Genomic DNA, 13,594 nt, shown 5'->3' on the forward strand with positions numbered 1-13,594 from the left:
AAAGTTAATAATAGTGATTAACAGAATTACAGAGAATATAGAGCAACACGTTTTGTCCTCTGTCCTTCCTCAGCTGCTAATATAATAAGAAGTTGCTCTGGAACATGCACGCATCGATATTGCTGTTCAACCACAAAAATATATCAGTCCATGCATTTGATGAAACGGGCCTTGGTCTACAAAACCTTGCCCCACACTAAATCTAGATAAGCATCCTATCCGTGCTAACTCAGAAGGAGTGATGGAGTGCTGCAGAGATGGGTGAATAATACACGGTGTCCTTTCCCCCCTCCAGGGTCTCCTCAGCGACCCAAAGCCCCTTGCTTTCCGCCTGGCCGATCGGTGCTCGGCTGCTTTTGCCTGCTCCTGCTCTTCCCCCCCCCCGCATGCGGCCTCCAGCTGCCTCTGGGAGGGGAAACCGCCTTCTTCCAGATCCGTGTCATCCGCGGATGGATTAGCCGGGTCTGGAAACATGGCCTCCTCAGAGCAGGCAGAGCAACCTGGCCAGGTAAGCGGGGGCTGGGGGGAGGGGGGCGTCCTTGGCGCGCCCCCCAGGGAGGAAGAGGAAGGGGGCCTCGGCGGGGCTCCCCCAAGAAGCCTCTTCTCCTGCCCCCCCTGCAAAGGATAGGGAAGGGGAATCCCCACTGGGTCCTCAGTGGGGCTGAGCAGGTGGTGAGTGCCCTTTGCCCCACCAGAGGGGTGCTCGGGGGGGGGGGGGCGTCTGCCTCCCCTCTCTTGCCCCCCCCGCTCTCCCTCTCCCCACTCCAAATGGGGCAGGCTGTGAAATCCCCAGTGGGATAGGGTGCCCCTTTGCCCTATTTTGGGCTGGGGCGGGTCAGTTCTCCCCTTCTGCTGTTTCAGATGTGGGGAGAGGGGGAGAAATCCCTGGTAAGATCTTGCGCCCTCAGTGGGGCAGGGAGGGAGGAGGAGGCCCCCCACCCCTAGTGGAAGAGGGTGAGGTTGGGGAGGTCACAGGGGCGTAAGAAGCTTCCGTCTACTGAGTCAGACCCTCTAGCTCAGCATTGCCTACCCTGGCTGGCAACGTCTCTCCAGGGCTTGAGGCTGGATTCTTTCCCAGCCCTTCCTGGAGATGCTGCCAGGGGTTGAGCCTGGGACCATCTGCATGCAGAGCAGAAGCTCATCCGAAGTTGCCTTGTACCGAGTCAGACCCTTGGTCCATCTAGCTCAGCACTGTTTACAGTGACTGGCAGTAACTCTCCAGGGTGTTGGCAGGAGCCTTTCCCCCAGCCCTCCCTGGAGACGTTGGGACCTCTTTACACAAAGCAGATTTTCTTCCAAGGTGCTATAGATCCTCTCCTAAAAGGAATGCCTCGTACCAAGTCTGACCATTGTTCTATCTAGCCCAGTAGGGACATAGGAAGCTGCCTTATACCGAGTCAGACCCTTGGTCCATACAGCTCAGGATTGTCTACATTGACTGGCAGCAGCTTCTTAGGTCTTAGCCCTACCCGGAGATGCTTCCAGGAATTGAACCTGGGGCCTTCTGTACGCAAAGCAGATGCTCTACCACTGAGCTATGATCCTTTTCAAAGTTGTCTGAGTCTATTCCCATCTTCTGTCTCCAGGAAGTGTTTGTGGGGTGGAAGGAGGCCTCCATGCATCCCTCCCTACTGGGTAGGGGATTTCCAAAAAACTCTTCTCTGTCTGCTTAATTTGCGCAATGTCTAAGCTACCCCTCAGAAAATCCTCCCAGGGCGTTGTTCAGCCATAAAACCGTAAAATAAGAATAAACCACAATGCACTAAAATGCAACAGAACATAAAGACCTCATGAAGCAAGTTGAAAACCAGTAGCAGCTAGCTAAAAGATCAGGGAAAGAGAATGCCTTATGGGATAAGACACTGTTGATTAGATTTTATTAATGTCGATTAGATTTTATTATTGTCAATCAGTCAATCAATCATCTTTATTATGGTCAAAGACCAGCACAGGATATAAAACCGATACAATGAAATAAAAGATCATGTGGCGATTAGAACCTCCATGGATAGCTCCCGAATACCTGTTGCTGAGGAGCAATGACAGAGGAGAGCTAGCAACTAGTGGGGAAGAACATAGGAAACTGTCTACTGAGTCAGACCCGTGGTCCTTGTCTGCACTGACTTGCAGCAGCTCTCCAAAGTTTCAGGCAGGGGTCTTTCTCAGCCCTACCTGGAGGTGCTGCCAGGGAGTGAACCTGCTACTTTCTACATGCTACTGCTCTGCCTCCTAAAGGGAATATCTTCAAGTGCTCACATGCAGTCACCCATCCAAACAAAGGTGGATCTTGCTAAAGGGGACAATTCATGTTTGCTACCACAAGGCCAGCTCTCCTCCCTCTTCCCTGTTTGCTTGCAGGGCAGCCTGCAAGCAGGGCAGGAAGGCAACAGGAGGAAGGTGAAGACTGCCTTTTTATCCAGGCTGTTGGCCAGTAACCTGTTCTTTTCTCTTTATATACTTTTAGCTGGTTTTTCCCCTTTTTAAAAAAATTGGTTTTATTTTTGTGTTAACTGTCCTGGTGTCTTAGGACAAAGGGCGAGAGAGAGAGAGAGAGAGAGAGAGAGAGAGAGAAATCAAAATGGCCCCTCTCAGCTGTCCTTCCCCAGCATTTGCTGGGACTCTGAGGTACACTGCCTCAGAACATGGAAGTTCTCTTCCTAACCATCATGGCTATTAAGAAGAACCAAAGACAATCACTGGGTGAGATTATGGGTCCATGTAGTCCAGCATCCTGCTCCTCACATGGTGGCCAGTCAGATGCCTTTGGAACTTGGGCCCTTCTGCAGATGTTGACCTGCAACTTCCATCATCTGCCACATCCCATAGCAGATGATTCCATAGATTAATTATGCACTTAATCCTTTTTCTGTGTAAACTGAAAAGAACTTGGGCCCTCTGAAAAGAACTTTTCAGTTTACACAGAAACTTAGATCGCTTTTGTTGAAATGAGGCATATAAATATTTTTTGTAAGAATATTTCAGACTTTCCCCTGGACAGCATCTCATTCAGGAGGCCCTGGCTTCTTCACAGTTATCTTTCCCCCTTCCCCTTCTGAAAGCACATTTTCCTCCCTTTTTTTCAAAAGCGTTATTGAATTTTACATAAATGTGCAGATATAAAAACGTCCAGGCTCTCCGGAGACCCGGCCTGAATGATTCACCCAATTAGAACTTCATTGGGTTATCATGTAGGATATTGAACCACATCAATCAGTTCAAGTTAAGACAAAGAGCTCCAGGAAAGAGATGGATGCCTGCCGAAGGGTCTCTAAGGGAAGGGTCCTAAAACAATACATGCTGCTGGTGCAGGGGCCCTTTGTAGCACAGAATCTGCTGAAAATCTTGGCCTCTTGACAATCCTAACTTTCAAATTTTAAAAAAGCAAGCTGTGCTTCTAGATCTCATGGCTACAGACAGGAGATAAGAAATAAAGGGAGGCCAGGTTGGGGCACGATCAATACAACATTCAACATAGCCAAATATGTGTATATTTACTAGGAAAATAGGGAGCTGCCTTATACTGAGTCAGACTATTGGTCCATTCAGCTCAGTAGTGCCTACCCAGACTGGCAGTGCCTTCTCCAAGGTTTGAAGCAGGATTCTCTCCCAGCTCTATCTGGAGATGCTGCTAGGAAGTGAACCTGGGACTTTCTGCATGCAAGCATGCAGATGCTCTTCCACTGAACTATGGTCCCATTCCCTAAGGGGAATATCTTGCGGCGGGCTCGCATCTAGTCTCCCATCCAAATGCAAGGTGAACCCTACGTAGTAAAGGGGACAATTCATGCTTGTTACCTCAAGATCAAGTCTCCAATCCTGGGATTTGGGACAAGTCTCCAATCCTGGGATCCAGGGATTTGCTCAGCTCTTCTTCCTTGGGTAAGTCCTGGCTATCATTCAAGGTCGAAGCCATTGGAATGGGCAATTTCTAGGACTGAAATAGGCATTTTCTGCTTCCTCGGGGCACAGAGGGAGTGCTTGTTTCTCCCAGCATTGATCTGGCATCAAAAACTATCCAGCCCCTTGCAATCAGTCAGGTTCTATAGCAAAGGTTGTATTGTCCAGAGCTCGGTTTGTCTGTTCTCTTGGAAGTCCTGTTGATGGTTAGCTTTGCAGCAGATTCCAAAAGGCAGGCACACCATGAGGTCTTGACTTCTCTGCAATGAAACCCAGAAGTGGAGATTTTAGCTGGAGCCACTGTCCAGAATGATGTGCAGTACCACCCTTTGGCCACTTGCAGTGGTGGCATTGTAGAGCAGCAGATATCAGAATAGCTTTTCTTTTTGGTGGCACCATTCCTGGAATATTGTGGGATGTGGAACAGCCAATGTGGATAACGCCCCAACACAGTTAAACATGGTTAATTCTATAGATTTAAATGTGCTTATGCATGCTCAATTCTGTATTTAGATTGTGGCCATAGTGTGTATCTACATTTGCTTTGAGTTTTGACTTATCTTCCTATGAAGGAAATAATTCCAGTCTTTCAGGAGATAAGTCTGAACTGTAATTTGTTTTAAGGTGCCTATTTTCTCAGCCTGCAATTTTTGCGCTAACTTAACACACATTGATTTATAATCTGCCATCGTTTATTAGAACAGCCTCTTAGTGTGGGCATAAATCACACCAGTGTCAAAAAGTGTTTTTACTGGTATTGCTTGTTTTAGCAGAATTTACAGCAGGTTGAATTGGTGGTCATGCACACAACTTCTCAAGGTGATTGTGCATTCAGTTCTTGCCTTGGCTTCTTTTCTTCCCAATTTCAGGTGCCAGGAAAACCAGGGAGGTCAGAACATCTTGCCCAAAGTCAACTAGAGATGTTTCCATGCACTGTGAGCTGGGGTTCAGTTCCTCCCATGCCGATGGAACTGACTTTCCTCAAGCCAGGAGCATGGTGTAACAGTGACTTTGGTTGATTTGGTTATCACCTTCAGTTATTATTATGCAGACAGAGCAAAGCCAGGTTGCACGCACTATGAGCTAGGGTCTGATTTCTTCCACCCCAACGAAATTACCTTACCTCAAGCCGGGAGCACAGTGGGCAGTGCCCTCTGTTAATTTGTTCTTTTCTGCATTTCTGCTTCTCGGTAATAATAATGCAGGAGAGTCACACATATTGCAAAGAACATATATGCTAAATGCTGGAGCAATGATTGTAAGGAGAAGGGGACCTACTATCATCTATGGTGGACTTGTCCAAGAGTTGGGAATTTCTGGAGATTGTTTTTTATAGAGATGGTGAAAGAGAGAGAGTGACCCCTAGATCACCCTAACCCAAATAAATAAACAAACAAACAAACAATCAAACAAACAAACTGGTGCTACAAGCTCTGGTATATTACAACAGCCGAAAGACTTATTCTTTAAAGATTCTAAAAGGCGTAATTCCATCCCAAGCTTTTATTATGATTTGGCAGGATCTATTATAAGTTCTGATCAATGCAAATTATGGTAAAGAGGGGATAACCCATTTCATTCAAGTTTGGAAAGATATATTTGTTTAAGAATGACGTTGTAGAGTGTTACATGTTTAATGTTTTTTAGTCAGAGGCTTGGGCCTCTTCTTTCTTTTCTTTTTTGATGATAGTATTTATAAATGTATTGTAATGGTGTCTGGTGATTAAATATTTTAATAATAATAAATAAAAAATAAAAATAAATAAATGCAGGAGGGGGGCTGCAGCTTTCCTTGCAGAAGGTTCAACCTGAGATCTCAGGCAGGAGCTGGTAAATACCACCTGTGGAGATATTGCCATTTGGAGTGCACAATAAGTAAGACTAGAGAAGGACTAATGCTCTAACTCAGTTTGTGGCAGCTTCTGCAATCAGTTACATCATCATATGATTTCACTGGGAGACCATCAGTTCCTGTACTGAATGAAAGAAAAAAACATCGTCTGCGCTCTCTCTCTCGCTCTCCACCTTATTCAACATATTACGGATGCCAGTCATGTTCCTGCTTAATCCTTTCTTATTTCTAAACGAAACTGTTTGTCTGCAACACTTCCTAATTAATTGCTTGACCATGGTTAGGCAATCAGGGTTGCCTCGCCAACACCCGCCCTCTTCTTCCCCGCTGCCTGGGCTCATGGTTTCTCCCAATCTTTCATGGGTATTCCTTTGACTCCTCCAAACTCAGAGCGAACTCTGGTTAGCATTGCTTCAGCACCAGCCCTCGTGTCAAACCGTGGCTTGGAACCGTAGGGTTGCAAACTGTGGTTTTGAACTAATGATGATTTCCAGTATGAAATGAAATCGCTGGTGGCTCTGTAGAGAGGCAGCCCCAAGATTGAAGAGGGGATGCTTGTGGGTGAGGGCAGGAATACATAAGCACCTGGAACGTTCTTGATCTAGCCTAACCATTACTGAGCAGCCATGCATCTGCAATGGGGCTGTACATGCCTGTTTTCCCTCCTTGTACCTCCTTGGGGAAGAGAGCTAGTTTTGAGGTAGCAAGGATGAATTGTCCCCTTTGCTAAGCAGGGTTCACCCTAGTTTGCATTTGAATGGGAGGTTAGAAGTGTGAGCAATGTAAGATACGGCCATAGCTCAGTGGAAGAGCATCTGCTTGTATGCAGAAGGTCCCAGGTTCACTCTCTGGCAGCTTCTGCAGGTGGGGCTGGGAGAGATTCCTGCCTGAACTCTTGGAGAGCTGTTGCCAGTCAGTGTAAACGATACTGAGTGAGATGGACCACGGGTCTGACTCAGTAGAAGGCAGCTCCCTGTGTTTCTACCAGGTGCGGCTTCAGCAGCCAGGCTTGCTTCAATGTGGCCATCAGGTGGCGCTCTAACCTTGCTCTTTCTCTCTGCAGACTGGCTCCTCTCCTGGAACTGAGAATGGGGCGTCCCGTGAAGCTTTGGTGAGTCTGTCATGGGGTGGCAGGGAAGGTGGGGTGGGCAGGGGAGAGTTTAAAAACAAACGAACGAAGAAACCACCTTTCCTTTTGAACATCTTGACTTTTTGGAGTGCTTTGCTTGCGCTCTTGAGCTGCGTCACTTTGATAGCTCCTTCGCCGGAGCAACTATTAGGGCAGAAGAGCCTAAACTCTGCTGTGCGGTGCTCTGTGAATGACCTCTGAACTGTGACTTTCTGCCACCCCCCTTTCCCCTGTCTCTATAGGGGTGAAATGAGGGTCATCCCCAGACCTCCCTGCGTCCCTTGAAAGGCTACCCTGCCCATAAAGCTTCTCATTTTGAGATGTGTGGCTTGATCGATGCCTGTAAAACTGAGGAATCTCATCACGTTGGTGAAAATCCCTTTTTAATGGGACTTTAAAGGGAGCAGAGACTGCCAGCCAGCCCCATCTAGAAACCCTCTGCCCGGTCTAAGCTGGCCTCCTCATTCCTCGCAAAGGGGACCTTAAATCTCCTAACCTAGAACTGGATATCGGAAACGAGATTCCTGTTACCTGAATAAGCTATTGATTTCCTTTCAAAGGTGTATGGTATAGCTCCACTTTAGTGCATTTCAGTCTTGCTACCTTGAGGAAACTTTGCCCACAGTGATATGTCTCCATGTGACCCCTGAGAGAGAGAGTGGGGAGAGCTGGTCTTGTGGTAGCAAGCATGGATGGTCCCCCTTTGTTAAGCAGGGTCTGCCCTGGTTTGCATTTGGATGGGAGACGTGTGAGCACTGTAAGTTATATGGGGCCGCTCTGAGAAGAGCATCTGCCTGCTTGCATGCAGAAGGTTCCAAGTTCCCTCCCTGGCAGCATCTCCAAGGTAGGGCTGAGAGAGACTCCTTCCTGTAGCCCTGGAGAAACGGCTGCCAGTCTGGGTAGACAATCCTGAGCTAGATGGACCAAGTCTGACTCTGTATATGGCAGCTTCCTATGTTTCTGTGTTCGCAGTGCAAAGGATTCTGGGAAGTGTTTGACACAGGGACCTTTGGGCCACAAGGTTGTCCTGTGTGAGCAAGGAATGCATCCAAGCATAGCAGTTCCTTACACTGCAGGGGCAGATCAGTCGACCTGCAACTCCTAACCTTTTAAATCTCACCTTTTCTGTGTGGTCCTGGGCTTATGCTCCTAACCTCCATTGCCACTGTAACCAAGTAGGACTTCTGGATTGTAAGCTCCTTGAGAGCAGGGCCTATCTGTGTTGACTGTGTAGCAATAAAAGGCGCCGTGAAGACCAGTGACCAGGTCTCTGTACTGCACTGCGGGCCAGTTCTCTGTTAGTTTCCTGTTAGAATCCTTGATCTTTACTTCAAATGCAGATCTGTAAGCTCCTTAGGAGCAGAGACCTATCTGCATTGCCTCTGTGTAAGCTACATTGCCAGCTTACAACTATGCAAGCTGCGACGTAGGCCAGTGACCAGCTCTTTATGCCTCTTTCCTGGCCAGTTTTATAGTTTCCGGTCGGAATCCTTGATCTGTACCTCACATGCAGATCTGTAAGCTCCTTGGGAGCAGGGACCTATCTGCATTGCCTCTGTAACTATGTAAGCTGCTGTGTAGACCAGTGACCAAGGCTTTCTGCCATTCTGCTGGCCGCTTTTAGAATTCCCTGTTGGAATCCCCGAAAGGTAACTCAGGTACAGACTTGGACTTGTGCAAATGTGTGTGGGCTGCAGTGTTCCCTCTAACAGGGATTTCCAGATGTTGTTCACTACAACTCCCAGCATCCCCAGCTGCAGTGGGATTATGGGAGTTGTAGTCGACAACCTCTGGGAATCCTAGTTAGAGGGAACGCTGGTGGGGTGTGATATGTAGTTGTTTCTGGCTTCTGAGCTACCATTTTGCAGTTAGAGAGATCCCAAGCAGGTCTCTCATCTAGACTCCTTAGCCTCACTGGACAGACAGGTCATACTGTACGCCTCCAGCCTGTGATCTTGGGCTTAACGAAAACCCCTGGACTACATTGTTTCTTGCTGACACGCATACCTGCGGTTTTTCATGAGAGTGTTTTCCCGGCACCGGTTCCCTCTTCTCCCCCCTCCCTCCTTGCCCCCACCCCGCGGCGGGCTGACAGAAATTACCTTCTGTTTAATTAACATCATCTCCCCTGCTCTTTATATACTGCTGCATAATTGCTCGGAGGAAAGAGAAACGCATAGCAGCTATATATCTATATATAGACATGGATATAAAATAAAAAATAATTCATTGGGAAAAGGAAAACATTTTTTTTAAAACCCACAAAAATGAAAGAAAACCCCCACAAAGCAAAACCTCTGTCCCCAAAATGTAATCTGATCTCGTGATGGTGAACCTTCTTGCACACTGGGGGTGTTTGGGAAGTGACCAGCCCCCTTTCTGCTTCCTTTTTAATTAGTTTTTCTTGCTTACTCTCTCATACCCTCTTCATTTCTGCTTAGGTGTCATCACTGTTTGCAACTGAGCATCCGTAGGAACCTTTATAAATCAGGCATTTGCTCCCCACGTATGACCGACCTGACTCCCTTGTCTTTAGAAGTTTACTGCCCAGACCCACAGTGTGAACGTCAGTGCTTAGGATTTATTTAGGCTTCCGGCATTCCAAACGTGTCATATACATGATTGATTAATCCTTAACAACATTCCTGCAAGGTAGGGTGGCGATATTACCCCCGTATTGCATATAAGAGGCTGATAGGGAGCAGCAGAGAACCGGTTAGCATACCCCTGCTAACTGAGCAAAGAGACACCCTTTAAAGTGGTGATTCTTTTATTTAGCAGGGGGAGAGCAACTGTTCCTATTCAGCGCTTACATACAGGGTAGACCCTGCTTGGCAAAGGAGAGAATTCATGCTTGCTACCGCAAGGTTAGCCACCTAATGGCGCAGCAGGGAAAGGACTTGATTATCAAGCCAGAGGTTGCTGGTTCGAATCCCCGCTGACTATGGGAAACACCTATATCGGGCAGCAGTGATCTAGGAAGATGCTGAAAGGCATCATCTCATACTGCACAGGAGATGGCAATGGTCAACCCCTCCTGTATTCTACCAAAAAACAACCACAGGGCTCTGTGGTCGCCTGGAGTCGAAACTGACTCAACAGCACAACTTTACTTTACTTTACTGCAAGGTTAGGTGCTACAGGCGAATACCAGCACTATGGCCCTCATGCCTTGCTTGTGGGGTTTCTAGAAGCCACTGCTGGCCGCTGTGGGCAACGAAATGTAGGAATTAATCGATCTCTGGGCTGATCCGGCAGGGGTCTCCTTCTGTTTTTCTGTCCTTACGTTTCCAGTCTTTAGCAGACACCGTATCCACCTTTCTGAGTGTGTGTCAATGTCCATGAGAACTAGAAACTTAATCATGGCAGTATATTAAACTAGCAAAAAAAAAAAAAAAAAAAATCCCAAACAGTGGCCATAACTCACGGCTTCTCCCCTTGGAGTCACCTCCGCGTTCTGAATAATCTTTGCTCAAGCCAGAGGCGCCTCTGTCCGCAGCGGTGTGGCAAATGGACTGAGGCGGCGGGAGGTGAGAGCCGTAATCTCCCGTGATTATTATTATTATTATTATTTTTAATTCTAGCCTCTCATTTCCCTGCTGTCGGTTTTGGCCCATTAAAATTTGCCGCGTCGCTCTGCGATGGGGAGTGTAACCTTGGGGTTCGCTGAGTGTCAGCATCTCGCTTCGGTGCCGTTCACAGCCACGCTTGTCATTACTGGCGGGGGATCAGCCTCTCCTTGAGTCCTGATGCTCAGGGACACTTAAGCGCTGCGCTTTCCCTCTTCCCTTCTTCCCGTTGCCTCCCCTGCCCGATCCGGCTTTTGTTTGCTTCTCATTGCTCCTTCGAAGGCTTGTCGAATCTGAATAATCTCCCTTTCTCTGGATCCTTTGTTTTAGCTGGACATAGAAACCAAAAAGTTGGGCTGTGTAGAAGAGAAAAAACCCTGATTACTAGAGAGAAAACCCTCTTCTCTCAGAATTTAAAGCAAGAGTGTTTCTGCTGTCCTATTTATATACAAGGCCCTGTGTGTGTACTTTGCATTAAAAAGAAAAAGAAAATCTGCACTTAGTCTGTGCAAATTCCGCAGCAAAAGGGGTTGTGTTCTGCCACCTGTAGAAAATAAGCCAATTGAGGATATATCAGTGCGATTTCTCTTATTGCCAGACTTTCAAGGTTGCCAGTCCTCTTGGATGATCGAGGAGGTGCGCAGGATACTGAAAGGGGCAGCTAAAAATGACTCAGGGGTTGGAGCATCCCTGAAAGGAAAGACTCAAATGTAGTTTGGGGAAAACAAAACTTTCTGTGCTATAAACTGGAAAATAGATAAGCTATGAATTGTAAAATAAAATACAACTGGGAGTATGTGGTTTATGATAGCATTTGGTAAAATAATTTGGTAAAATAAAATACAGCTAGGAGTAGGTTTCATGATGGAAGTTGTACAAAAAAGAAGCAGCAGCATGTTGTCAGTGGAGGTATGCATGGATAGAGAAGGTTTCCTCCCTCTCTGGGTAGTCCATGGACGCTGCCCGGCAGCAGCTTTAGAACGGGCAAAAGAAAGTGCTCCACCACACCCTGCATAATTAACCTTGTGGAATTTGCTAGAGCGGTGGTCTCTCAGGGATGGTGGGCTGTGATGTCTAAATGCAGCCTCCATCTTCAGGAGCAGTCTATCTCTGAATCCCAGTTGCTGGCGAGCAGCAGCATCAGGCAGTGGTTGCTGATCCGGGACCTGATGGACCTGATCCGGGATTCTTTTGTTAGGAGCTCTGTGTTTTCTCACAACATCTTAGCCTGTCCTGAGAGAAACAGCAAACACACTGAAGGGTGCGGTGAGGCTTTCAAAACCCACGGGAACTGCCCAGACCAACTTGCAGCGTTATAACCCTGTTAGGGTTACGGCCTTCACAAGAGGTCATTGAGCTGATCACGTCTCTCTCGCTTTCCCTTTAGGACTGACTGCACTAAATTATCCTGACTAATGTTTCGCTAGGGGCACCAGGCGAGTTGCCGACTGACTCCGGCTGTCTGGGAATCCCCCCCGGATAGATATTCTTTTAGAGAATTGCTCGACTCGGGCTGCCTCTGTGGACTGTTCAGAGAGAACCCGGATGACATTTGTGTAGATTGCAAAGCCCGGTTTTTGTTCTTTTGTGGGGGAGAGGTTTCTGTCTAAGACAGCCTTGTATGTTTGAACCTTGGTACCCTGCCCAGCCTCCTTTTTAAAAGGTACGCAAAGCAGTGAAAAATCGCATCGTAAGAATACAGAGATGTAATCAACTAAATCCAATCCAAAGTCCACCAATAAAATCTCAAAAGCAGGAAGACTGTAAGACTTTAAAACTACAGTAGGAGAAAATAGCTCTCACCACCCTTCAAAGCTTTCTGGAGTGGGTTCAACCCAGGGGTTCCTTCCTTGGGTTAGGGATGTTGTCGGTCCACAATGGCCAAAGATGATGGGAGTCGTTCCCTGTAACAAGGGTTCCCTGATGTTGCTGAACTACAACTCCCACCATCCCTAGCTGCAAGGGCCTTTGGCTGGGGGTGGTGGGAGTTGTAGTCCACAACAACTGGAAATCCTTGTTACAGGGAACAGTGTTGGGAGCCCAAAGTTGGGAACCCCTGGTTCAACCTGTTTCCTTGAAGGAGGGGAGCTGGCGGATGGGCTTCCTTGGCGAGGGGGTTTCTTCATCTTGGGGCTACCACAGAAAAGGCCCTGTGCATTGGAAGGTTTCCCTGAGACAGAAGGTAGTTTCTCTGCTTTTGGATGGTCTCTCCCTGCCGGGAGAATGCATTAATTTGTCAAACCGTTTTCTCCTATGCTTGACCTCCTGGTGAGTTCTGGGTCGAATCTCTCTCTCTCGGCTTGTTTTTGTCTATTTACTGCTGACTCTGTGTTCATTGAGTGCCTTTTTCATCCCCCCACCCCTTTGCGGTCCGTGCAAAATGCATTCTTTTAATATGTCGATTCCTTTTAATGTGTTGATCTGGACAAATATGTCCGCACGCCCTGTCCACGGATGCAAATGTACTTACTGAGAGAGCATGTTTAAAGGGGAACTGTCAGCTCTGCTTAAGTCACCACGTTGAGATCAATAGGAGCATTTCCTTGAAATTCTCTGCCATCCCGACAAGACGTTTTAATTGAATGTAATTTGCTCCCGCGTCCCACCTGGCAGAGGTTCTGTGGGTCTCTGAGGTCTTCCAAGCCTCTGGGCTGTAACTGGAAGGAGTGGTCGCAGGCAGGCTGGCCATGGCAGTGTCTCTGTCGGGACCAGTCCCGTGTTTGAACTCGCCACAGTCAGTTCGTGGCATCCTTGAGGCAAAACCAGTTCTGGACAGAGAGATGAATCCTCAGGCAAGCAGGTAAGGGGTGGGTGGGTAAGCACTAGGTTTGTCCACACAACCAATGTCCTACCTGGCATTGAGAGCTGTGCACGCTTCTGGTTTTTGGCAGTGTGCGAGTGAAAAGCAAGGTGGGAGGCGTGATCGTCTGCTGAGCCCCGGCTGGCTAGAGTGGGCACGCCCAACCTCGATTCCATCCCTTGCTTATGATCGAGGTAGCAGGGGAAACTGCCCTGCCCACCTGAGGCCTAGCTCACGATCAAGCTCCCCGCTTCTTACCTTGTTTTTTATTCACACACGGCTGAAAACCGGGGATGCGCACAGGTGCTGAAGCTGAGGACGACGCCTGCCTGGTTCATGGACATGTG

General features: G+C 47.8%; 1 protein-coding gene across 2 annotated transcripts in view; it reads left to right on the forward strand.

Annotated features, from left to right (window-relative positions):
• Window positions 1-13,594, forward strand: part of PEX14 (peroxisomal biogenesis factor 14) — a 99,156-nt gene that overhangs the window by 3,494 nt on the left and 82,068 nt on the right. Inside the window, exons 1-2 of one of the 2 annotated variants that reach the window (XM_053280763.1) lie at window positions 404-508; window positions 6,813-6,860. In XM_053280763.1, coding sequence (XP_053136738.1) covers window positions 473-508; window positions 6,813-6,860 — 84 coding nt within the window. In that variant the 5' untranslated portion in view covers window positions 404-472. Of the gene's footprint in view, window positions 1-403; window positions 509-6,812; window positions 6,861-13,594 lie in introns of those variants that run through there. The other variant, XM_053280764.1, reaches the window with a different exon arrangement.

This window comes from Hemicordylus capensis, chromosome 16 (assembly GCF_027244095.1).
Source record: "Hemicordylus capensis ecotype Gifberg chromosome 16, rHemCap1.1.pri, whole genome shotgun sequence".
NCBI lineage: Eukaryota > Metazoa > Chordata > Lepidosauria > Squamata > Cordylidae > Hemicordylus > Hemicordylus capensis.